This window comes from Panthera onca, chromosome B3 (genome assembly GCF_046562875.1).
Source record: "Panthera onca isolate mPanOnc1 chromosome B3, mPanOnc1 haplotype 2, whole genome shotgun sequence".
Classification (NCBI taxonomy): Eukaryota; Metazoa; Chordata; class Mammalia; order Carnivora; family Felidae; genus Panthera; species Panthera onca.
This window is the reverse complement of record NC_138344.1, coordinates 5,118,132-5,143,730: the sequence shown is the minus strand read 5'-3', so window position 1 is coordinate 5,143,730 and position 25,599 is coordinate 5,118,132. Positions and strand designations below refer to the sequence as shown.

Sequence of the window (25,599 nt, the reverse complement as noted above, 5' to 3'; positions counted from 1 at the left end):
GTTCGTGAGTTTGAGCCCCGCGTCGGGCTCTGTGCTGACAGTTCGGAGCCTAGAGCTTCGGATTCCGTGTCACCCTCCCTCTCTGCTCCTCCCCTGCTCATGCTCTGTCTCTCTGTGTCTCAAAAATAAATGAAAACATTAAAAATTAAAAAAAAAAAAAAAAAAAAAAAAAAGAAGGCTCCTGTGTGGTCCAGGTCTGACCAGGAGGAGAGCTGTGGGGCTGAAGAGGAGGAAAACAGCTGGAGGAAGGCGCCGTTAGCCAGGAGCAGCGGAAGGCAATGTCAACACGTCACCTCCCAGGGACCAGCCACGGGCATCCGGGCCTCAAGAGACTCAGACAAAGCAGCCATATAACACAATTCTGTAGTGCAGTGACAGAGCCTGGTGGCATAAGGTGTGGAGGGGATGACCGGCAGGCGGGGGGGTGGGGGGACTCCCCGGGGGGCTCCTGGGCTGAGTTCGAAGGCCCAGGAATTCAGAGCATCTAGGTGGGAAAACCATTTCAGGCAGAGTTCACAGCCTGGGCAAAGCAGGGAAGCGTGAAACCACACAGTGTGCCCAAGGAATTTAGATACCGCAGGAAATACAGCAGGAAGGTCAAGTTCAGGAGAGGCGGTGGCGATAGGAGGCGGGACTGGATAGGTAGGCAGAGAGCGCATAAGGCTCAGACAGACAAGAAGCCAGTGGAAGGCTCGGTGGGGGGGGCAGGGGGAGACCTAGTCATTCTGAGGACAGTGTGGCTAATAGACGGGGGAGGGAGGACGCACAGGGAGCAGAGCCTGGGGGCAGCAAGGTCAGTGGTGGCCGCTGCTGAGTAGTCCCAGGTGACAAAGGGAGAGCATGTGGGAATGGAGAGACACGGATGAAGTCTGAAGACACCTGCAGCAGTCCTCGAGAAGGACTCCGGATTTTGCAGCATGGGGATGCCAGCCTAGGGACACTGGGGTGTATGAGCACACCGGGGGTAAGGGTAGGTGCTCGGGGGACGATAATGAATTCTGTCTTAGACACGGAGTCCCCACAGTGCAAGAGGATGTGTACTTGGGATGTCTCCTGAGGAACAGCGGGGGCAGAGGCCAGGCCACAGTAGGCTGAGGAATGGACAGGCCTTAAGGAAGACTCAACAGTAAATACTCTTCCAAAAGTGTGGCTAAGAATTCTGGAAACGAGAAGGAAGGAAGGGAGGGAGGGAGGGAGGGAGGGAGGGAGGGAGGAAGGAAGGAAGGAAGGAAGGAAGGGAAGGAACGGAAAGGGAACTCAGAGCTAAGGAAGGAATTTTTCAATGTAGCTTCCTTAGTAAGTACATTGAAACGTAGACTGAAAAACCTAGTAGAAGGGCTGGGAAGGGCCAAACACTCAGGAGAGGGAAGGGCAAGCAGGAGGGAGAAGCTTCGGAGAGCCCAGTGGGGACGAGGGCCAGGGCATGGGTAAGGTGAGGGGGCACCTCCTGAACAGGAGGGGGCACCTACGGCTCTGATCCCACGAAAACAGAATGGTGAGGGGGATCGGGCAGGAGGGGAGCTGAGCGTTCCTTCTGGGTGGCCTCCCTTTCTGGGTACAGGTGGGGGGGGGTTAACTGTGGAGGCTTGGAAAGAAATGGGGAAGAAGGAAAGGTGTCCAATGTGACGGATGAGGAGGAAAGGTAATTTTGGTTGTAGAGAAACTGAATGGGAAACCTTGTCTTTCGGGGGGCTGGATGCAGGACACCGGTCGTAGGGTTAAAGGTCAAGGTCTAGGAAAAGGAGCTTGGGAACCCAGAGCTGACCACCCTGAGAGCAGACAGGCTCTTGGGCTGAGAGAAGAGAGACCCATGGGGTGGGGGTGGGGGTGGGGGTGGGTGGGGAGGGACTGCAGTGGGAGGAAGGGCGGAAGGCAGGGTCCTGCGGCTCGTAACAGGGATGGGGAAAATCACTGGCCAGTGTGAAGCAGGTCATTGGTGACATTCAAAACAGTTTCTCTCTGGCTGAGAGAAATACAAGCTGTAACTTTCCAAATACACTTACTCCCGGCCCGAGTTCTCTCCTGAATCTGATATGAGGCATGTGACAGTATCCCTAGTTCAAAACCCTCTGATGATTCCACTCTGACTTCAAGTCCCACGCAAGCTACGCCAGCCTCCGCATTCTCCAGGCACACGCCTGCCTCAGGGTCTCTGACTTGCTGTCCCCTCCGCCTGGAACACGTCCCCCTTCGGCTCCTCCCAGGTTCGGGTCACACAGCATCTCAGCCAAGAAGGGGCTTGCCGATCTGCCTTTGCCTTCTTCCTCCTGGCGCCTACCAACACATGACATGTTTATCTGCCTAACTGTCCCTGCCCGTCTGTCTCCTCTAGAGCATCGGCTCCTTGAAAAGCAGGGACTTGATGTGCTTTGTTCACTGCTCTACCCCAGCACCTACAATCAGGGGGCCAATAAATACTTGAATGACTAAGAGTCACTGAATAGAACCCCGCCTCTAACACAAGAGCAAGAAAACAACACTCTTTATCTGCGAAACGCCAGCTCTAAAGCTCTGGTGGGGGGGGAGGGGAGGCGGCCAACAATTCGCAGCCTCGTTGCGGAACGTGGGCCTTTGGAGTCTTGATCCCTCAGTTGTCCGAGGGGTGAGCCAAAACTGGTTCTTGAAGAAAATCTTAGCCCTTTCCATAAAAACCACATCGCCCCCTATCTGCGGGGACGTCCTGCGCCCCAGGTGTGCTGGTCTTCCGTCCAGGTATGTGTCCTGCCAGGCTTTTTGACTTTTTGAAGAGAAGGTCAATCCTCAGCTCAGCTCGGTGGACTGTTAATTGCACGAGTTTAGGTTTAGCCAAAAAAGAAAAGGGGAGAAAGAAATAAAGTCCGCACTCCGGGGACTCCGTAGGGAGTTCCCTGAATGAACTGCCGTGAAAAACACATAGAAAGCTTTGCTGGGGAAATAACACGCAACAACGGCCTGACGTCGATTAACTCCGTCCACAGACTCTGAAATGTGTGCTCGTCCTCAGGTAGATCGTGCAAGGGTCCCGCTTTCACACCACATTATTTCGAGACCCGGAAAGAGTCGCTGCTTCTCAGCTGATTTTGGTTCGAAGTGGTGGGACAGCCCTGGGGGGCTCTGTGAGGACTCTGCCCCTCGGGTCCCCAGGGCTCCGTCGGTGTGCACGCTGTACCCCATCTCGCGGGCCAGTTCGAGGGGCGCCTGTTGACGTGGGGGCTTCATTATCCCTCCCAGCTCCCCGCTCGTCCGCAGCCCCGATTTCCTCATGAACTTCCTGCATTAATGTTGGTACCATACCTACTTTTTGTGAGCTGTCTCAAATCTTTTAGGGAGTAAAGCTGTAAGCTCCTGAATGCACCGGCGAATCAGTGGTTTCAAAAACACTCTTTTTGTAGTTGCAAATTTCTCCTACGATGTTCATCTTCCGCTCAGTTTTTTAAATCGTGGTAAAACGTACCTCACGTGAAACGTATCACTCGTAATCGTGTATTTCAGTGGCACGAAGGGTGCTCAGGGACACACTCTCAATCGCCTTCTGCGCAAGGAAGCCCCCAGCTGACGGACGCTGTCGCCCTCCCTGGCCACCGTCCCCGATGCCACGGGCCTTCGGCTTCTGCTTCTACAGCGGAGCCGGGTACTGACCGGCTGTGTTCCTCTCGGGCGCATCTAGGGCGGTTTCACTTGGTACTGCGGTTACGCAACTTGATGACTTTAAACAAATGAAACATGAGTACCAAGGGGAGCTGCTGTCCCTAAAAAAAAAAATTCAGTGGACTTCCCATTCACACATGGTAAGTGAAGCTTCCCAGGGTTTTGTGACAAAGCAATGAGGCTCTCCTTCCGGGAGAACCTACGGTACGGTCTCTGAGCCGTGAACGGGCAGAACGTTACTTACCTGCCGCTTCCAACATCACAGGACCGAGGGCGCCCTGACAGGGACTGAATCTGGGGAGAGACAACAGTAATCGGGGCTTACGCACTGCGAAGTCAGATGCCAGTTTTTTAAAAGAGTCTTTGTCAGTGTCCTGGGGCCCCAGTCAGTGCAAGGAGAGCCAGCGCTTGGGGGAGGATCCTCGCACGGCACACGTTTCTGTTCTGACTAGACTTTTCCCGGCCCGGGGGGAGGCAGAACATGAGTAAACTTTCTTCCTTTTTTTAAAAAAACAATTTTTTTTTTAATGTTTATTTATTTTTGAGAGACAGAGCATGAGCGAGGGAGGGGCAGAGAGAGAGGGAGACACAGACTCTGAAGCAGGCTCCAGGCTCCGAGCTGGCAGCACAGAGCCCGAGGTGGGGCTCGAACTCACGGACCAAACCACCGTGAGATCATGACCCGAGATAAAGTCGGATGCTTAACCCACTGAGCCACCCAGGAGCCCCACAGCCAAGTTTCTTGATTTTTGACGTGTTAATTTATCTTCTAGAGGAGTATTATTTCCTTCAAAAAGGCCAATGTTGGGGCACCTGAGTGGCGCAGTTGTTTAAGCGGCTGGCTTCAGCTCAGGTCATGATCTCACGGTTCATGGGCTCGAGCCCCGCATCGGGCTCTGTGCTGACAGCTCAGACCCTGGAGCCTGCTTCGGAGTCTGTGTTTCCCTCTCTCTCTGCCCCCTCCCCCACCCATGCTCTATCGCTCTCAAAAATAAATAAATATATATATATATATATATATATATATATATTTTTTTTTTTTTTTAAACCCGATGTTTTCTATAGAGAGCTTTTAAATAAACATTACTTTTCCAACTGGCCTCACAAGAAAAGAAGAAAGAAAACAAAACCGGGTGAAGAAGGAGGAAATTAATGTCAGAAGAAAATACACATTTTAACTAGAGTCGAAGCTTGGGGAGAGGGGGCAGGGATTTTCATTTTGTTCATTGTAGCATCTATCCCAGCAGCCAGGATGCCTGGCGGTAGGGGCTTGATAAACAGATGCTGGGGAAAAAACCCGAATGTACCGTTGACTCACTCTTGTCCCAGAAACGATCTACAGAGTGCTGCATGGCCACAAGAACCATGGTGAGGACGGCTCTCCAGAGAGAGCAGTCCCCGGGGCTCAGGGAAGAGTGGGTACCGCCACCCCTCCGCTGGAGAAGCCACGCGTGTCCTCTGAAAAAAGGCTCCAAACCCGCCTGTGCCTCCCACGGCCCCAAAGACAGTGCGGCTGCTTCTCCTATGTTTAAGTATGTGAATTTTAAATTCCACCCAAAAAAAGGTGAAACATCACATACATCTTGCTTTTACAAAAAAAAAAAAAACAACCCACCAAAAAAAACCCTTTGTAGCCCACCCTTAATGCTAACCATGACTTCGATACATTTGGCAGAAGAAACTAAAACTGGACCAGGGGACCCTGAACAGGTGGGAGAGTTAAGTCAGCACAGGCAGTGGTGACAGAGTCTCGCTCGTGGCCAGCACAGACAAACTGTTTTCTTTCAAAGGCAACACAGCCTCCCTACCGGAAGAAAGGCCAAGTCAAGTACCCGGGGACGCCCTGCTTCCGCAGCGAGGTTTACGGCGAGCGCCACGGCGGAGGTCAGCTAGCACAGCTGTGCGTGCAAATACTCAGAGGCTCACAGAAATCACAAGACAGAGGACTTGTTTACTGACTCCCCCGAGAACTCAGGTCAAATACCCTGGATTCAAGAAAGGGGGCCGAAGCTGGTGACAGGGAGGAGGTCTGGCTATAAAACAGAAAATGTGCCCATGACTAGCAGCAATGAGGGGTCTGTGCTTTTAGGAACAGGACTGAGGTGAGAAGGACGGATAGGCTTTTCAGAATGAGTAAATTCACAGGAAAACCGTAAGCCAGGAGATCACTGTACCAGCTCATCAACACAACTGTAAGTTTCGTTTAAACCATCATCCCCAACGGTTGTCCATCTCTGTCCCCTGACACCCTCTCTTCCTTTTCTCTCAATTCCTCCTATTTTCCCTACTGCAGGACTTCACACCGACGTCGGGCGTGCAAATACCCGGGGACAACACACACGGCTGAGGACGGTCGCTTACCTCCTTGGCCTCCCACAGCTGTTTTGGCAGAGGCTTGGGAACATTTAGCAGATTCTCTTCTTTCAGCGGGCCAGGGAAAGATAGCACTAAAGGGGGGAGGAAAAGCATATTCACTGTGCTTAGAAGGTGGCCATCCCACCCTTGGCCAAACTCATCATCTTTGCAAAAAAAGTGATTTTATAGGACACGTTCTGTATTGACTTGCTACTGAAGAAGGGGTTTTGCGCGTTGCTGTGGGGCAGCCCTGGATTCAGCCCTGGAGTGTAAGGTGCAGCGAGGGGCCACCCGTGAGAACCAGGGCGTCGGGGGGGGGGGGGGTGCTGCCGTGCAGACAGGGAACAGACAGTGCGGGCCTCTGCAGCCGGGCACCTGGTGGAGCCCTTTGGGGGCACAGGAAAACACATTCCCGAGAGATGAGATGAGGAAAAAAGGCCCAGAAGCAAGGAAATGGCGGGCAACTACGGAATGGAGATACGCTTCTCAACAGAGCATGGCGTAAGAAAAGAGTGGCAGGAAATAAAGTTCAGAAGGTTGAGGCCAGATTGGGGGAGGGGAGGCCCTGAAAGCTGGGCAAGGAGAGCATGGAAGCTGGCGGGGTGAGGAGAGGCCACAGTGGCCCAGGAGGGATGAAATGAGGGCAGTAAAGAGAAGAGGGACCCAGCATGGAAGGTGGCAGGGAGGCTGCTCCCTGGCGGGTGGGGGCGGCAGGTGGACGGGAACTGAGAATCCAGACGGTTTGAAGCAGAGCCACTGAACAGCCAGCTCCACGCCAGGGAGGATGTTAACGTCCCGGGTCTGGCCAGGGGAGACCGGGGGTTGGGGGATCTGATGTCAGGAAGGGGATTCAACCCGAGAGGCACTGGCGACAGCTCAGAACTACAACTGCTGTTGGGTCTCCGTGGCTACACGGCCTCTGGCGTGACTGTCGTGGCCCCACACCAGGACAGTCTGTGCACCCGAGGATAAGAGGCCCCAGAAAGAAGTCACTTGAAACAGAGACCAAACTTGCAGAATAAATCCTGAGAATGAGGACACGGCTGCCATTTCGGCTTGGATATTCCAGGGTGAACCACCGTTCCTGGTGGGGGCTGGGGGTAGGGTGGGAGGGTGTCCCTCTTCATCCTGTTATTCGAGCCACTCTCTTTTGAAAAGCTTATTTGGTCAAATTAAGTTTCAGGTTATAAAGATTTAGAGAAAGAAAACCGAGCCTGGTGCTCGGTGAACAAATGAACTGGGTCACGCCCTCCTCCGTCAGTAGGTTGCCAGCTCCAAATGGCTTTATGAAGCTCAGTATCTTCTGCAAAACTGGCAATTTCGCTTTGCAATCAGTTTGCCTTTCCTCCCACTGTCATTTGCATCTGTTGAAAACTTTCTTTTCTTTTTCTTTTTAGATTTTATTAAAAAAAGTGGGTTTTTTAAAGGTTTATTCATTTTTCAGAGACAGGGAGAGAGACAGCCTCGGGGTGAGGGGGAAGGGGGAGAGAGAGAGGGGGACACAGAATCTGAAGCACGCTCCAGGCTCTGAGCTGTCAGCACAGAGCCCGACGCGGGGCTTGAACTCACGAACTGTGAGATCATGACCCGAGCCGAAGTCGGACAGTCAGCTGACTGAGCTACCCAGGCACCCCTCTAGATTTTATTTTTAAGTAATCTCTACCCTGAATGTGGGCCTTAAGTTAAGGCACCGGCCGGGTGCCTTAACTTGCAAAACTTTCTAGATACGAAGAGACAGCTGAGAAACAAAGTGTTTGGATAACTAGTGGTTTCAGTGACTGATTCATTAATATTTTCATGTGGTTACAACTTCTGTGACCTAACTACTACATGGTTCCTCTCTCCTGCCCTTGATCGTGGCTCGTGTCAGCATTTGGGGAAGTCCTGGACACAGGACTGCGAAGAGTTCAGAGTGGAAAGGAGGCTACAGATATTGCGGTTAGCATCTCGCTCGGCACCGATAGGTGAAATCAGTTCATACCTTCCCCGTGTACATCGTTCTCACCATCACAGAAACCTAGTGGGAGAGAAAGGAAAAAAAAAAAAAAACACTTTTATGTGGTACTTCCAATTTTATTTAGCCAAGAATCAGTGACTCTTTCTGATTTGAAATAGAATTTTGAAAAGAGAAATAGAAAATAGAAATAGAAAACAGAATTTTGAAATAGAAAAAGGTGGTTTTGGTACACGGATGCTCTTCCCAAGGTGCATTAGCATTTATACTAAAATTAAAATAGACAGGATTTATTTAAGTCGAAAGCTGGCTCCTTTCTACTTTCCTTTTCCTTTAAAATTATCTCCGTCTTAATTTTTTTTAACTGCCTCTATCCTGAAAGAAAGACAATGTACAAAGTCTGAGAACCTCTATTCAAATCAAAAGGAAAGAAATAAAGGTCAAAATGTTCCCGCGTGTGGGGTGGGGTGGGGGAAGGGCAGGTAAATCCAAAAATCCACATGACTGTTCCACACTTACCACGTGTATCTAGAGGGACAAACTAGAAGTTCCATGTTGTGCCTTGTTTTATATATATATATATATATTTTATATATTTTACATAAATATATAAGTATTGCTTGCAAGGGGGTCAAGTTATTTTAAAAATAAATTTACCTGGAGTCTCAGTCAATTTAAGTAGTGTATGTGACAGCTATTCACAAAGTCTTAAAAAAATTTGACTGGGAATATATTCTGGCTAATCCAGCATTTTTAACCCATAAAATACAGTGCAGATGACAAAGTACAGTATTTCCCATTGCTCTAAGTGATAACCCACGAACTATGCCAAGAATGATACGTTACCATGCTCCTTGGAGTAATGAAACACAGTGAGTTTTCGGTATAAAATCGGGACAAAGTTTTAAGTGCTAAGTCTTTAAAGAGGCTTACATGGGTAAAGCTTAGTTAAGTTTCTGGAGAAAGCTCAACCTATCAGTTAACCTGATGAGCCTCTGCAGCTTAAAGGAAATGTCTGACGATCATTCATTCAACCTGCATTCATCAAGTTCCTGCACTGGCGAGTGCTAGGTGTGGCCAGATGGTAGGGCAGAGGGGAGAAGTCAGAACAAGGAGGCAAGTTCTCCAAAACAGGTAGAAGACGGCCCATCGTGGTGGGGCCCAAGGCAGGGGGCACCGCTGAGAATCCCCAGGAGCGCTAACAGGTGGATAAATTAAGCTCACTCATAAAGACAGAACCTCTCTCAGCCCACGTAAACAGAATCTAGGTTAGTGACCAGGACTTTACTTTGGTGCACGCCAAGAGTTGGGTAAGCCCGTTAAAATGCACGTTCCTGGGCCTGTCTCGAAGACTGATTCAGAGGGTGTGAGGATGGGCCCAGGAATCTGGTTTTAATGATCACCTCCAAGGACCCTCCACAGACAGTCCTCGCCTGCTCTCTTAGGGACTCGGACGAGGCTAGAGCTTAATCCCCATGTGACACGTCCAAGGAAAGCAAGGTGAGCAGAGAGCACTGGGAAACGAGGTGCAGAGAGACAAAGGGCGTGGCTCTCAATCAGCAGCGTCAGGAGGAGGGGAGACAAACTTCTGATTCATACTTTGGCTTCCTTGGGGACCCTCATCTTGAGAAAGGGCCTGGAACTTGACCATTCTGACCGGGAAACAGTGACTATCCCATTACAAATAATAAGCTAAGCTTGAATCGGCAATCTGGTGAGCTACGTTGCAAAATCTCTTCGTCATCAAGACCCCAGCCACCCTGGGCTCCATTAGGAAGGCTGACCTCCCCCTCATACGCGAGGAGCCGAGGGCTACCTTGTGAGACGGAGTGGCAAGCAGACATCACCCCTCTGCTATCCCGTTGGTACCACTGAAACAGAAGGAAGCCTTCCTGGAGGAGGAGGCATCTGAGTCAGGCCCATGAAGGATAATGACAAGGATGATGACACTGAGAGCCAACATTACTGTTCATTTACTATGTACCAGGCTCCCCAGCTCTGTGAGGCAGTCTATGCCGTCCTCACAGCGGCCCTATGAGGCAGTCACTATTAGCAGCCCCAAGATCACGCTGCCTGCAAATTCTGGGACTCTGTTGTAGGGATTTAGACACTGGGGAGTGAGGGTGAAGGGGATGCCCCAGTGTAAAGACGGGAGGAGGAGGGGAAGGAGGGGAGGGTGGGGAAGAGACGGGGAAGAAGGGAAGAGTGGGAAGGAGAGGCAAGGCCAGTGTGTACAGCAGGGGCCAGAATGGCCGGAGCACAAGGTGGGAGGAGTGGCGGATGAGGCTGGACTGAAGGAGCCTGCCAGTTACGGGCGTGACGACGCAGCAATCAGGAGTGATGGGATCACAGCCGGGCTTTGGAGAGAGGGTTCTAGCAGCGGGAGAGCGGGATGGCTGGGAAGGAGAAAGCCCCAAGGCAGGGAGAGCGGGCGGGAAACCAGCAGACCGGTCCAGGCAGGCAGGAAGTGGGCCCGGGCAGCGAGGACAGAAGGAGGTGGCTCTGAGGCTCACTGCAGGACGGAACGGCCCGGACTTGGCTGCTGAACGGTGCGAGGGGTGTGGGAATGGGGGAAATCACGGGCGACAGGCTCGCGGCTTCAGGTAACAGCAAGAACGGGGGTGGCGGTAATGGATGCTAGCGCCAACCCAACACAGAACCAAAATATCCAAGCCTGGGTTTTTTATTACTGGATTAAAAAAATGCCCTAGGATACAACTATAAATAAAGCGCTAACACTAAAAAAGGGAACGCGCTGTGACTGAACATCTGGAAACAGAGGACACTCACCCACATCGGTCCCACAGGGGACGGCAACGACCACGGCTCCATCTGTGTTCCGGGAACCCTCGAGGCCTCGGAGCCACGGAGGGCTGACCTCCCAAATGCAACCCAGACCACGTTCCTTCTGCCCGCTCCCATGCCGGACAAATCTAAACTCCTGGCACCGGCTGGGTTTGTTGAGCAGGGATGTGGCAGGTGCAGCAGGAGGTGGGTCCCTTCAGCCTCCCCGTCCTGGCACTCTTGCTGTCTGGGTGACACCTTCGGACCCCCTTAAGATCTGGGATGCTTTTGCCCTCCCCCTCTCCCTCCTCTATGTACACAAAGGGTCATTAATGGGCTCATTTCCTTCAGGGTTATTTGCATTTGAGACCTTCTCCTTAACTGAGCGGGTCACAGCATCTGCCTGCTGAAAGGCCACCGGAGGTCCAAGCCATGCCTCTTTCCCAGGGGAGGGGCTCAGGGCTGCAGTTCCCAAAGCTGGTACAACTCAGCATCTATCTATAGCTGTGGGTGCACGGAAGATGATTCCCACACGCTCTTGGGTCCCGGAAAGGACAGGGACCGCTCCAGCCCCCTCCTCCACGGCAACGTGGGAGCGAGGGAGCGGAGGGCAGTTAGGGGACAGTCCTAGGCTAGGAGACCGAGCCAGGCTCACACGGAGCCCTTCTGCTGGCCGGGCTGTGTGCGTGTGAAATGGCCAAGTGCACCTGCTGCCAGGGAAATGGTCAACGCTTCTCTTCATAGGTTCTGGATAATTAAGTAAGAAGAGAGAAACTGTAAGAGCCTTGTCTGGTTGTGTAAGTTTATTTCTGTCATTTACATCAACCACTTACTGTTGACGCCTAATTGTCACGCAACTCAATAACCATTATGAAAATTGCGAAGCCATGTATCAGACTAATGGCTTCTTCCTCTGGGGACACAGACTCCCGCTCATGGATGGATCAGTTTATTGCTCATGTAGTTACATAAGAGCAGATGCTCCCTTATCAGCTTAAAGCAAACCAACAAAGAAAAACATGGACTGAGGCTACATCATTATGCTCGGGGAAGATTCCCAGGGAAAGAGCACTTATTACTGTGTCTGCTGCAGAGCCTAAATCCTGGGCTTCAATTATAGTTTCCCATCACTTTTTAAACCTTTACTTTATTTGGTTGGTCCTATAATAAGAAATACCTTTTTGCAAAGCTAATTGATATTTTTAAAATCCAAAAGGAAAAGAGAATGAAAAAAACTTTAATGAATTACAGGGGGAAAATACACGAAACTATTTAAAATAGCTCCCACCAACAAACAGAATTCTCCAGAAATAAGCCCCATCCTTGGAGACTTGAAGAATACTTTAAACACGCTGGCTTTCCCATGTAAACACATCCTTATTTGGATGTGTTTCTGAGCTATGCTATTCTTGCAAGGCTGCTGCAGAGAAGCAGGCACACAGCTCGGAGGTTCGAGCTGGGAGGTCAGCCCACCTTCCCCGGCTGTCAGCCACGAGGGCCCAACAATCTCTACCTGCTGATTTGCAAAGGAGTGACCACCTTGATTCTCAGGTCAACCCAGAAATTCTGCTCCAGGGTTTCTTTCTTGGTCTGTCTACCGCGATCAACGTTTCCATTCTGTTGCCTTTCTGCCCTCCGACCGACCTGCACAATCTCCTCCCCACCCAGGCTAGCTCACTCAGTTAATCGCCTCCTTCACTTACTTTCTTTCCTCTCTGCACGCAGGCCTGAAAGGCTCCTTCCTTAAAATTACCCACGATTTCCTTCTTGTCTCGAGGATTCTGGCCCTTTCTGCGGAAGCATAAACTTTGCAGAGAGGACGACAACACAAATGAAGGAACGGCAGGGGCAGAAATGCAGCTCGTTATTCACGGTTCCGGGGCGAAAATCCATCAATCTGGTTCCCTCTCGGTTCAGGGAGACCAGGGTCCCGCTGTACTTCCTGGCACCTCCACTGATCACAGCCTCTGCCTTTCTGGGGTTTCTCTCTTTGCTCCCATCAATGCCTCTCCTGAGGCCAAACTACCGCATCTCCCGTGCACCCCATTTCCCTCGGCAGTGAGCACCGGACTCCCGTCCAGTTCCCACGATACCGCCAGCCTGACGCTCACGCTCCCGTGGGTGGAGACACAGCCTCGTGGCCCAGACCACCTCTCAACCACCTGACACTTGAAACGTAAATGAACGTTTGGGCAAATGCAGCCATCTCTGAACTGCACCGAGGGAGCAAATACGGCAACAATTGTTACTAACTTAATCCCATCCCTACCGTGGGCAAGGAAATAAGACCTTGGACATTCTCCTTGGAAGGAACAGAGACTATCTAGGGCTTCAATGGCCTCAAAAATAAAGAAAACCAGAAAAGCTGCTATTATCTTGACCAAGATTTACTTATGCTCCTGTTTTAAGACCAAACACGCGGCCCTAACTGTTTGTGGACAAGAGCCAATCTGCACAGGGAACAGGTAATTCAACACCATTTTTCCTACTAGATTATCAACCGCAGAGGGAAAGGCAGGCTTGGAAAGTGTCTTAGTGAACCCCGCAGGTTGGATGTCAGCACCTAGAGTCCGTTCTAGCCCAGTGCTCCATGCACGCGAGCCACCGTGTAACTTCTCCACAGTTCTCCAACACCGAGGGCTCCCGTGTGCTGGGCACCCTGCTGGAAGTAAGACCATTAAAATGCCGACTTCAGGAAATCCACACTGAGCAGAGGGGGAGAGGCACACCCATGAGAAAGACAGTCAGGTGACAGGTGCCAAGACAGGCATGTGCAGGGAGGAACTTGGGGTGGAAGGACATGGGTAGCTGTGGGTCGGCGGAGGGAGGAAGATCAAGGACAGCTCCGCAGAAATGGCGACAGAGCCAAGGGTGTTGGTCCAGGTAGGCCAGGGTAGGTGAGAGAGGAAGAGACGGGAACAGGAAGACACATCAGAGTGGTTCAAGTGGTGGAGGAAGGTGAATGAAGGCCAAATCCCGGAGCTCGTGTCATTCCAAACAGTGAGAAAGCACAGAGGCCGTTAGCAGGGGCCTTTGTGTCTTACCCATGTACGGGGCAGGCCAGGCCGACTGGCCCCCTCCTCCATAGGGGTCCTGGGGCTTGGCGCTCAGGGCACTCGTGTGAAGGGCGGAATCAGAATTGGTCCTAAGGGGAGGAGGAGAGAGTCTGGCTGAAAATCCATTTGTCTTTAGTAAGAAGGCAATATTCTTTGCTGAAAATTACCCACAGGAGAGAAGGCGGGAATGAGGAATTTACAATCATCTGTTAAGATGAGGAGTTGGAACCTACCTGAAGTCCCTCACATCAAACCACAGCCTCTGAGGATCTCCCACACCCAGAAAGATGGCAGTCTGTGCCTGCACAGTCTTGTGCTCGGAGGCTAATGGCGTAACCATCTACTCCGACAACGCAGACCTTGGACTCACCGCCTCCCTTAAAGGGGCTTCCTGTTCCCCCTTGCAACTCAGAAGACCGCTGGGACCCGTGCATTCTCTGCACCAGAGTCTCTCCATCTGAGAATAACTCCTGTGTGAAGGGCCACCTACCACAGGGCTCCTCCGGCCCTTCCGGGGAGAACGCAAGACCAAGACGACTTTGAAAATACTACTACATGTTCTTTGCCCTTCTGCCCTCGCTCTCGTCAGGAACATGGCAGCTGTGGGGTCAGGCCGAGGACCCGCTATCTCTATCTTCGGGGAGGTTTGTAAAAGGCACAGCACTGCCACTCTTCTCAGCGGACTCTTCTGTGGTTTAGAAAATGTAACTGTGCTTCCTAGAAGAAGGCATCTTTTTACATACACACGTGATGAGTTTGTGATTGCTACTTTGTTATTTTTAAGTGCACAAGTATCTTTTATAAATCTCCCAGTTTAACGTCCAGTAGGGATAGCCTGATGTCAACAGACACAGCCACTTATGCAAACACTCTTTGAGGGCCTTAACGTCTTGGAGACTGTTGCTGTGCTCAGACGGGGGTACAGGAGATTCGGAGGCTGCATGATGCATCAGGAAGACCGTGCCCCCTGGGGTCAGAGACCCCCCCTCGGTTTGGATTCTGCCTCCTTTACAGAGTCAAAGAGGCTCAAGAGAACATCAGTCGAATGCAGAGAGATAACTGGGCAAATGTGAAGGTAGCCTGGGTATTACAATCACTGTTAATGTTGTCAATGGCGTTGTGGTTGTGTTTTCTTTAAAAGAGGTTCTTACCAGCCTTTCCTGTCAGAGATATTTACCTGTGTGATACTCTGTCTAGTGGGTGGCAGGACGGGGGTGAGAGGAGGGGGTTCCGAAGAAAGGAGCCGGGCCGATGAGGGCTGAAGCTGAAGGGTGGGCACAGGGACTTCCCATCACTCTTTTCTCTTTGGTGTATGTTTTGTATTTTGCACTGGAAACTTTTTTTTTTTTAAATCCCAATACCACCGCACATTAGCTAAACTGCCTTGGACAAGTCACTTAATCTCTTAAAACAGAAAATAATATTCATTCTCGAAGGATGCTGTCAGGATTGAAAAAAAAAAATGACCCCCGGAGAGCACTTACCGCTGGAGTCCAGCCCAAAGCGATCGCGATGCCAAGCCAACTCTGGCTGAATGCTAATGTCCCCCGTGTTTCTTGTATCTTATTTAATCCCCACAACCATCCCTTGATACAGGTATTATTATCTCCCTTTTCCAGGTGAGTAAGCTGAGGCACGGAGAAGTTAAATAACTTATTCGAGGTCGCACAGTAAGAGCCAATCTTGCGGCCCGCCTTGGACCTCGGGTTCTCATACTGTCTACGTATCCTGTGCTGTCTGTGCAGACATTCGAAAAATGGTGGGAGATTTAGGCCTTTGACATTTTTTTAATACTTCATATAAACACATCTGATACGAATATCCTCTGGCCACCGGATAATATATCAAGGGCAGCAGGACAATCGAATCGATTGGTCTCGGAAATTTATTTCTACTAGCAATGAACCCAGGTACCTGTTAAGTGCAGATGTCAGCCTGAACCCAGGGTGCTTTTCTTCTTTCCAAGGATGCTGCTGCCTTTAAAAACCAGAGTGACAGAAAAAGAAAAGATGTTCAATCCACAGGAGCAAAGGGGAGCCTGGGGTCTGAGTTTGAGAACTGGCTCTTCTCACCTGGCCGTACAACCTGAGGGAAAGTCACTTCAAACGCTCCATGACTTGGTCATTTTGCTCAACGGTGTTAAAATGAGGTCAGACTGAGTGATCTCTCCACCTCCTAGGATTCCTGATCTCCATGATAAAAACTACCACAAATCCACGAGAACAGGGTTAGCTGGCTGGGCACATAAGGAGGTTTGGTTTTGTATTTAAAAGGGGATTTATAAGCACCTTTGAAATAGTTCGATTCTGGATTCTATGGCCGACTCCTCTCTGGGGGAAATGAGGTCTTGCCCAGCACACATCCCGCCTGTCTGCAGAGGGGGCACCCTGGCCGTCCTGGATGCAAAAATGCTATTCCCGTGTAGACGGCCGTGAGGAGGAACACGTTAACTGTTGTAATTGCCCAGTTTATGAAAACGTCAATCCAACTAATCCCAGGGCTCTGGGAAGCAGAAGACATTTTTTTCTTGGATCCGAGTTTGCAAAACAATCAGTTTAGAGATGCCTTTTTATGATTTAAAACGCAGTATTGTATTTATCCCACGACTCGCATCCCAGAGTTCTTGAGGGCAGGTGACAACCCAAGGAGGCAGGGGCCTGCCATCACTCATCTTTTGCGGACTTCCCACGTCCTGACTATGTTATTCACGGTGAAGTGCTCAGTCGGGATTTGCCCGGAGAGCGGATGGAGAGTCGACCTCAACACAGAGAGCTGATTTTTTTTTTTTTTTTTTTATATGTACACTTCAAGTGTCTCCTAAATCTGACCCGGTGACCTGAAAATGATATCACATACACAGTGGATACGCCAATCTTTTCAGTTGGTTTTATATTCTGTCGCCTGCTATACTTAAAAATACTCAATTTTGTTTTGTATATGCCCTTTGTATATGAAAATACTCAGAGTCTAAATCAAATCCACTGTGTAAATTACAGTTTTAGAAGCTTCTTAAATCTTTCTTTCCTTCCAATGGCTTACGAGGACACCCCAAGCAAAGGTGTTTATTTTTCCTATTTTTCTGTGTCTTCAATAGAAGAATACCAAATCAGAGCATTCCATTGGTAGATGTGTTCCAAATGCGTTTCTGTTTGATTTTAAATATGAAGATCTAGGTTTATTTTAAATTACTTTTCATCTTAGACTTCCATATAAGCCTATGATTGTTTGTGGAGGACCTAAGTTTTGTAAGAGAAAACAAAATTCCATGATTTGTACTAGAAATCTCTACAACAGCATTCAAGGTGGATAAAATTAAGTGGAGCCACTGACAAACACATCGTATCTTTTTAAAATACGGCTTGCTGGGGCATCTGGGTGGCTCAGTAAGTTAAGCGTCCAACTTCGGCTCAGGTCATGATCTCACGGTTCGTGGGTTCGAGCCCTGTGTCTGGCTCCGTGCTGACAGCTCAGAGCCTGGAGCCTGCTTCGGATTCTGTGTCTCCCTCTCTCTCTGCCCCTCCCCGGCTTGCTCTCTGTCTCTCTCTCTCAAAACTAAATAAACAGTAAAGACATTTTTTAAATACGGCTTGCTTACCTTGGCCAACTCTCATCCAGAGGCTGTGAGGAGTAACTGGCTCCGAAAGTACTACCATCAAAGTGGAATTTTTAATAAAGGAAAATAAAATTAATGGAAAGTTGAAGCAGAACGAAGACGCCAGAATCACGGAGAGTCAGACAACAGGGTTTCTGGTTCTTATCTGTTTCTCTACACCGATCGCTCTTCCTCCAGGCCTTCCCTCCACAACTGCCTCTGGAGAGTGCTGTCTCTGTATGATTCATGTGTGGGGTCTGTCTTTTTTTTTTTTTTTTTGGCTGGCATAGCGTCTTTTGTTTTCAAGAACTGCCTCCACCCTTCACCCCAAACCTGGTAAGGCCGCCATTCTTTGGAAGCCCCTCTGTCCCAAGGCTCAGTATTTCCAGTCAAGGTACCTTATACCCCCGGCCACAGTGATTGGTCAGGGATGGGCTCCTGACATAAACAAAGCCAGAGAGTGCCTCGGAGGAGGAAAAAAGGGTGCCCTCAGTTGGGGCGATGAGCCCAAGAGCCGCGTCAGTCTGCAAGGAGACAAAGCCCATCCACCCAGGAAGTCAACACAGACTGACAGGTGTGATCCCCCTACCCACCAGGGGATACGTAGCGGATACAGTCTCAGGGCTGTTGTGCGAGCCCCTGGATAGTGCCCTTGGGTTTCCAGGGACGTAAGTCAGTAAGTTTCCTTTTTTCAAGCTGAGGGTTCCTGTTACTTACAACCAAAAGAGAGCTGCACTAGATTTGTGGAGAAATGGTAAGTTCCTTGGGCTGTCGGGGGCTCCATTTTCTAAATTCTGTACTCTTCCAGGGATGGTGCCCTGGGACATATTCCAGACGCAGAGAGAAACAGATGTGATGTGACAATATCCACGCCGAGGGCAGTAGAGGCGTTTAGTTAATTTAGTTCATTTACACCCATAGAACAGTCTCTTCAAAACATCTTTAATCATAATAATCTCCTGCTGCAAACTGTAATGATTCTATACAGAAGCCACCACGTGCGTGGGCTCAGGAGGAAGGGGAGGGGGCCCCCGTCACGCAGGCCTGGCCTGGGCATCCCCGATGAACGACTGGGTGTGAAAGGCCCCTGTGGCCAGGAGGGGCGTTATGATCACGAGGTCCACTCTCTGTATTTGTCATCTGCAGCTAGCTTACTTCTTAATCTGAACCTAAGTCCACACGGTAAGAGATGATTTTCAAAAGGGAGACACTTCCTCAACGATGGGGCTTCGTGCATGTGAAGTGCAGGCTAGAATACGCCACAGGAGGCGAGCACGAAGGAGGCAGGCCCCCTGACCGATGAAAACCACCAGAGCCTTGGTGGACCGAGCCATCGGCCAGGAGGCACCGAGTCTCCCCACCCGCGGGCATCTGTCTTTCCGCTTCCTGCAGAGTTCAATGGATCTCCGTGGGGAGAAGCGGAACGTCAGGAAGCAGAAGGTTCCCGTTTCTCTCAGTACCCTGCCGTCCTAAGTCCCCGAGGCAGTGCCGCTAACACAACTTAGCACGTGGAGCCTTAAGAGTAACAGAATGACCAAGCGCCCATTACCTCAATGGTGAGGTTCGAGGCAGCATGTTAACCTTTCTGATGCATGTTAAAAGCATGGACGTGTAGTGGTTTCCTGAAATTAACTTTCAGGGGTTCTCACTGCATCGCCCAGGCTGGGGTGCAGCGGCTGCTGACAGGTGAGATGCCCCCACCCACCAGCTCCACGCCGCCCTGATGTGGAAGTCCGCATGGACGCCCCACCGGTCGGCCACCTTGGGCTCCGGCCGTGCCCTCCTCGGCCTCCCAAGGGGCCGGGGCCCAGGCACACCACCCCGGGCCCGGCTGGGGTTCTTGATGCGATGAGGCCGGGCCAGCAAAACTCAAAAGATGTGACCGCTGAGCATTCTTAATTCTCCCTGGCACATGTCATTTATTGGCCGTTTAAAAACGCAAGAGCTGCTGGGCATCAGGAGAAACGCTAACGTCACTGGCTCTCGAAGCTGCAGTCAACCGAAGGCAAGCCCAGAAAAGTCTTCTTAAGATTTCAGGAGCTTTCACTCAGGTGGCTTTGACTAGTCCACAACACCGACATGCCCTACAGGACAACCTAAAGATGGGGAAATACCCTTATTTGTCAACTCGAATTTACCATCAATTCAACAAACGACCGTGGCGTCTACCGGCTGCCAACGGAGAAGCAGGGTTTTTAATGAGCCAGACCAGCTCCTCGGCCATCACCCCCGGTTAGCCTAGGTTAAAAGGTCCCCACATTAGTGTGCACCTTTTTATTGGCACACCCGCCCCACGCACTCCTTTTCAGGTCCTTTGCTGCCGCCGCCGCCGCCGCCGCCTCCTCCTCCTCCTCCTCCTCCTCCTCCTCCTCCTCCTCCTCCTCCAATCCTGATGCTCCCTGAGCCCCATGGCCTCACGGCCTCTCAGCCCATGTTGCTCACAAAGGGACAGGACGGGGACAAGGGCCTTGGAATTGCTGGGCATCACGCCGTGGGGGCAGCGTGGGAGGCTGGAGACACTCGGGGAGGAGTGCCCGAGGACACAGAGCCGGGCCCACCCAAGCTCACCGGGGGCGGGGGGGGCGGGGGTCAGTCCTGCCCCGGCCTCTGGCTCCAACCGGCACTGGGCACCTGTAGTCCAGGGACCCCCAAACCCGCCGCCGACAGTTTGTGCCAAGCCCCAGTTTCCCACCGCCTGCCCGGCTTTGCCACCAAAAGTACGTTCAAACTCCACCCGGACACTAACTCCCACTCCTCCCTCGCGTCTGCTCCTTTTCTCGCCCGTCCACCGTGTTTCACCCACCGACGTGCTCCCCACATGCCTGTGGATCTGGAGAGGAAGCTCCTTGTGTCCCTGCCTCAGTCCGCTGACCAAAGGCCTCCCCTCCTCCTCCTCCACATGGGCAGTGTCACAGGGAAGCTTCTTACTCACTCTTCCCCAAAGGAAGGGGAGTAGCTCTTCTGCTGATAAGACAGGACATCTGGTGGCCCATCTACCCATGGGTGGGGTCACTGAGCCACAGAAGCTCCAGACGCATCCACCCTGTCTCTGCTGTGCTGCTGGCCTCGTGGCTGGAGAGCACAGCCCGGCTTCTCCTTTCGGCTTCCTGTTCCCATGTGGTAAGCGCACCTGGGGCAGGGCTCAGGAAGAGCCTTCTAGAGGCAGCCTGGAGGCTGGCCATCTTGTCTCCGAGCCTCTGGAGCTCAGGGTTCTACCAGGGGGTGGTTTGTGGGGCAGGCCCAGGACCTCCCATGCAGCCGGCCGGGCGAGTGGACTCTGAGTCTGCTTTCCTGGAACCCGCCCGCAAGACGACTCCCAGGGTCAGAGTGAACACACAGAGCCCGTCCCAGTCTGGTTCCTTCCTAATTTCTCAACCACGTCTTCGCCATCATGTTACTTCCTCTTGTCCTGTTTTGCCTCTAACTACGTCCTGCTAGAAAACATCTTGGGAGTCCAACGTCACGGAGAGAATCTGAGTGGGATCTTTCTGAGTCCTTGCGTGCGTGGGAACATCTTTCTGCTCTCCTTGGCACACGAGCGACAGACAGGTCGCATGTGGAATTTTGAAGTCTGAACATTTTCTCCTGAGAAGCTCTAAACATCAGCCCGTTCCTTGTCCTTTAAGATGGAAATCGCTAGTGGGTACTAGGTAAAAGTTGGGTTTTGTGATCAAATGCATTTTGTTAGTCCCAGGTGAAGAGAAAAAGTTTTTTAGCTGCAAGCCTTCTTAGAGCCCTGGGGGCCGGTGGGGGGGGGGGGGTGGGGTGCGGAGTAGCGTTTCCTCAAATGTAACAGGCTGAGTATGTCAAAGAAACCGTGTTCTATACACCAATGTCCTAAAACTTTCATCTCGTTGCACAAACAGACTCAAAGCAAGGTCTGTTCCAAAGAGGAAAGCCATTCCTAACTTTGGCAGGTCTTAAGGCGTCCCTTCCTGACCACTCACGCTAGTTTCCCAGATGCGACGCACTCCTGCGCCTTGTTGGGAACATAAATCAGAAATTTTCCACACACTTATTTTTCTCTCTTTCTAGAAACACCTTTAGAAGAAGGCGTTTAGCATGATTCTCCAGTGTGTCCCCTGCGTTCTCGATGTGTTACCCACAGGTCTAAGATAATATCCTATCTGCCGCAAATTCACGTTAGTTGTTCAGAAACGTGACCAGACGGCGTGTGGGACCCATGTCCGCTGCCCTGGAGGAGGGAAGAGGGCTGCTGCAGAAACCGGCGGCCGCGGACACGTAGAAGAGCCCCTAAGCTGAGTTCACAAGCCCAGGCCCCAGCCAGGGACCAGGCGGTGCCCCCCCCCCCTTCTGAGTGTGGCCCCAGGCGGAGCCCAGCTGGACAGCGCCCTGGTCTTTGCTTGTGGCGGCTGCCTGTGGCAGCAGCAAAGCCCAGGGCACTAGCCTTCTCTGAGGCCACAGCTGCCCACTGCACGAGGAATGTCCCCAGGCCGGTGCCCTGCTTGCTACCCACTCGGGGAGGAAGCCAGAATATTTGTTAAACAATGTCCGTTTCATGTGAGATCCCTGTATCATAGGACTGAACCCCTGTCTAGGCCAGTCTGCCGCGCTGAAGTAACTTCCAAGCCAAGAAACAGCTGCAGGAAGAGAATTCTGGATACGTTTTTTTCCTTTTCTTTTTGTTCTAACAAAGGTTCAAACTGGTGTGAACACTTTCAAATGACAGAAGTGGGAGACAGACATTAAGGAGGTAACAGAAGACCCTGTGTGAAAGGCCACCGTTTTAAGCAAATTATTTCGAAATCAACTGAATGTGGCCACGAAAGGAAAGATGAAATCTTTCTCCCAAGTTCTTCTGATTTATGTCAGTACCTTCGACGTATAATTATCCCTCTCCTATATTTCACTAGGAGCTCACGGCCCCTTGGTTCCGCAGAAGAGACACGCTGTCCATTAACGGACCGGCCTGAGCTCAAAAATTTTTTTGTATCAGCAGATGCCCAGTCCTCAGACCCCAGTTAGGTTGTGCTTAAGAAGAGAACGGAGAGGGGCGCCTGGGTGGCGCAGTCGGTTAAGCGTCCGACTTCAGCCAGGTCACGATCTCGCGGTCCGTGAGTTCGAGCCCCGCGTCAGGCTCTGGGCCGATGGCTCGGAGCCCGGAGCCTGTTTCCGATTCTGTGTCTCCCTCTCTCTCTGTCCCTCCCCCGGACCCATAGATGGGGTCAAGGGACACCCCGCGATAAATCACCTGGGAGGAGACCGAGTCCCCTGAGCGCATGGTGTGGTCGCCCCTTCTGTGACTCTGCACAAGATACACCGTCTTCCTGGAACATTCCCTCTCCAGCTGCCTCCCTCTCTCTGCATCACCTACCACCTTCTGCCATTATCTTCCTTAATCATTTCTTTACCTGTTTGCTGTCCACCACCTCCCCCAGACCAAAACCTCACCAACGCGGGGACACGTCTTGTTCCACCACCCAGTCCCCTGCGCGTGGACAGTACCTGTACGGAAAAGGGCCTCTGTAGATCTCTGCTGAGTACACAAATACATCATCCCCTTACTGGTGGCTCATCCCGCAAGCCTCAGACGTTCCGCAAGGATGCCTTTTCCAGCCTCCCATCACTGGTCCTGGCCGCCCCTCCTATGAGCTGCCTCGATGAGAGCTCACCACACTGCACTGTGACCACTGTAAGCAACATGAGGACAGGGACCATATTATCTTCGCCACTATGCCTGCAGTGTCTCAGCGGGGCCTGACACTAGCAAATAATTTTTTTAATGTTTAGTACTTTTTTGAGAGAGAGAGACAGAGAGAGAGAGAAGGGGAGGGGCAGAGAGAGACGGAGATACAGAAACCAAAGCAGGCTCCAGGCTCCGAGCTGTCAGCACAGAGCCCGACGCGGGGCTCAAACTCACCAGCTGTGAGATCATGACGTGAGCCGAAGTCGGACGCTCAACTGACTGAGCCTCCCAGGAGCCCCTCATTGTTTTTAAGTGAATGAACACTGTCCTCTGTCGCTTTCCTTCAATCCCCTCCTCTTCTAAGTTATTCCCTTGGTTAAAAGAGCTGTGAGCATGTGTACATACTTAGACCATACTTGCTGTAAAAAGGCTCTGAGATAGTTGCAAGTATACAGGTATTTATATATATATGGCTATGAATATGTCATGTATGTATTATACTATTTACAGAGAACACCTACAGGAGAAAAAGAGAATCAAGACTTTGGGAAAAGACATATTGTTAAATCAAGCAAAGAAACACTCAGAAGTCTTTTGCTTGAAAATTCTCAGCAGTCTCGATGAGGGTTTGGTGTACATGCTCCTCCCACACGTGAGCACACGAGCCGAAGACTCGTCTGGATTCTCCTCTCCCTTTTGCGTTCTGCGTAAGGGTTATTATGTGTTCCAGAAGGGAACCCGCAGAATCAGCTGTCACCGTCACCCTCCTTGACAGCAGTCACATAATACATAAAACTAGAAGTCAGGGTCTGTCGTGGACCCTGTGTCCGCGGTGTGTCCCTTGGAGGCGGAAGAGAGGGGAGACGGGAACGTTCCCTGGGGTCGCTATCCCTGCCTCCAAATAGGAAGCTGGAGGAAGCCCGGGGGCAGGAGAAGCGTGTCCCCTGTGTGTGTCCTACAACCCCCCCCCCCCCAACAGGGCCTCTCTTGACGGCAGGAGGGGGTCCGGGGGCCGACCCACCGAGTGCTGGAGGCAGGGGAGAGGCCCAGGCCCGGAGTCCGCTTGACCCGGGCTGAATCCAACCTCGACAGCGTGAATCTGGGACAAGTGACTTCGACGCTCAGCCTCCTCCTTGGAAAATGCGGGTTAAAACACAAGAACTACTCAGTGAGTTTTGAGGACGGAATGACACAGAAATGGCCCGGCGCAGTGCCTGGCATGGGTAGGTGCTCGGCAAACACGCGTGCCCTCCCCCCACTTCCTGGTTTCTCGAGAAGCCAGCTCTACCATCACTGTCAGGAACCAGCTGTGCAGTGACACGCACCCCGCCTTCCTGTGCCTTCCTCCACCCCAGAGGGGGGAGCGTAGGGAGGGCACGGGGCCTCCCGGCACGCTACTTCCACGTCCTCTCCCACCAAACTGTGTCCCCAAAGCCCTGAGCACAACGCCGGTGGCCCAGCGGTGACCACCCCGCCCACTGCCTAAGCCCCGGCCCCTGAAAAACAAAACTATCAGGGGACTTTGAAATCTCCTCTTCTTCATTCCTACTTAACAGCATGGGTCTTGGAACTGCATAAATAGGGGATCGCGTGAACTTTCTTCTGTAAGTTCTCACAGCAGGGTCCCCAGGTCAGCAGAAATAAAAATCAGCCAGATTCCCACATGTCTGTTTTAGCTAGATAGAGCAGGTCTCTCTAACCTGGTTCAAAGTCAGGTTTAACTGTGCCTTGGCCGACCTCGGAAGAAAATCCTGAGGCGGCCTTGCAACAGGGCCGGGTTACAGGTTCTGCTTGTGTCCAGTTACGTCACCCAACTCAGCTTTATCACCGTTTTCATCAAGTCAACACCCGCGATGATCTTTCCAATTTCCAGCTGCAGAGATGTTTCTAGTTTCCAACTCGTTTGTTTTTATTGCCTCCCTTCATCAGATAAAACGAAGGCTTGGAGGCCAAAGGGGAACTGTAGGGAAGAGAAACCTTGAAAACCTCTCAAACATTTCAGAAGTCATACTGCCCTCAGACAACGAGAAAGGATATTGGTCGTCCCGGCTTGTCCCCAGACCGTCGGTGGAGCGCGTGGAAGCGGGTCCTGGCCGGCCTCTCCACCAGCCCATGGTGGCGGGTCCCCCGTGCGCTATCAGCCTGGTGCAGGGACGGCTGCGGAAAGAAGGGAGAGGAGTCGGCCTGTGACCATGAAATCGCCACACTCACCCTCAGCAGCGGTGGCAGATGAAAAGGCAGATTCGGATTTTTACGAGTGTTTATGACTGTGCCTCGAGTCAAGGTAAACACAGTCACGGAACACGTGGGGCTGTTTCTGTAGGAGTGCAGAATAACTGAAAACGGTCTTTAGTGTGTTAAGATAAAAGCCAAATCGATGACACATTAAAAGCTGTCACAGTTACGAGGCAGGACCACAGGTTCATACATCACACCCCAGACACTCAGAAGTATGCTTGAAACGCAAGAGGTCTATTTCAGACAGAGGTAAGCTGGATACCTATAGTATCTAGAAATACAGATACAGTATCCATAAATGTGTACACACACACACACACACACACACACACACACACCACAGTAT

The 25,599-nt window shown here is 51.5% G+C and overlaps 1 protein-coding gene across 2 annotated transcripts in view; it reads right to left on the bottom strand.

Annotated features, from left to right (window-relative positions):
• CRTC3 (CREB regulated transcription coactivator 3) overlaps nt 1–25,599 on the bottom strand; it is a 106,383-nt gene that overhangs the window by 21,473 nt on the left and 59,311 nt on the right. For both annotated transcript variants that reach the window (XR_013556453.2, XM_078449047.2), the window contains exons 3-9: nt 25,053–25,172; nt 17,372–17,433; nt 15,691–15,753; nt 13,765–13,865; nt 7,964–7,999; nt 5,989–6,074; nt 3,872–3,921 (exon numbers count right to left, since the gene is read on the bottom strand). Coding sequence is in view for 1 of the 2 variants with exons in the window: in XM_078449047.2 (XP_078305173.1) it covers nt 3,872–3,921; nt 5,989–6,074; nt 7,964–7,999; nt 13,765–13,865; nt 15,691–15,753; nt 17,372–17,433; nt 25,053–25,172 (518 nt within the window). In the remaining variant the exon portion in view is untranslated. The remainder of the gene's footprint in view (nt 1–3,871; nt 3,922–5,988; nt 6,075–7,963; nt 8,000–13,764; nt 13,866–15,690; nt 15,754–17,371; nt 17,434–25,052; nt 25,173–25,599) is intronic.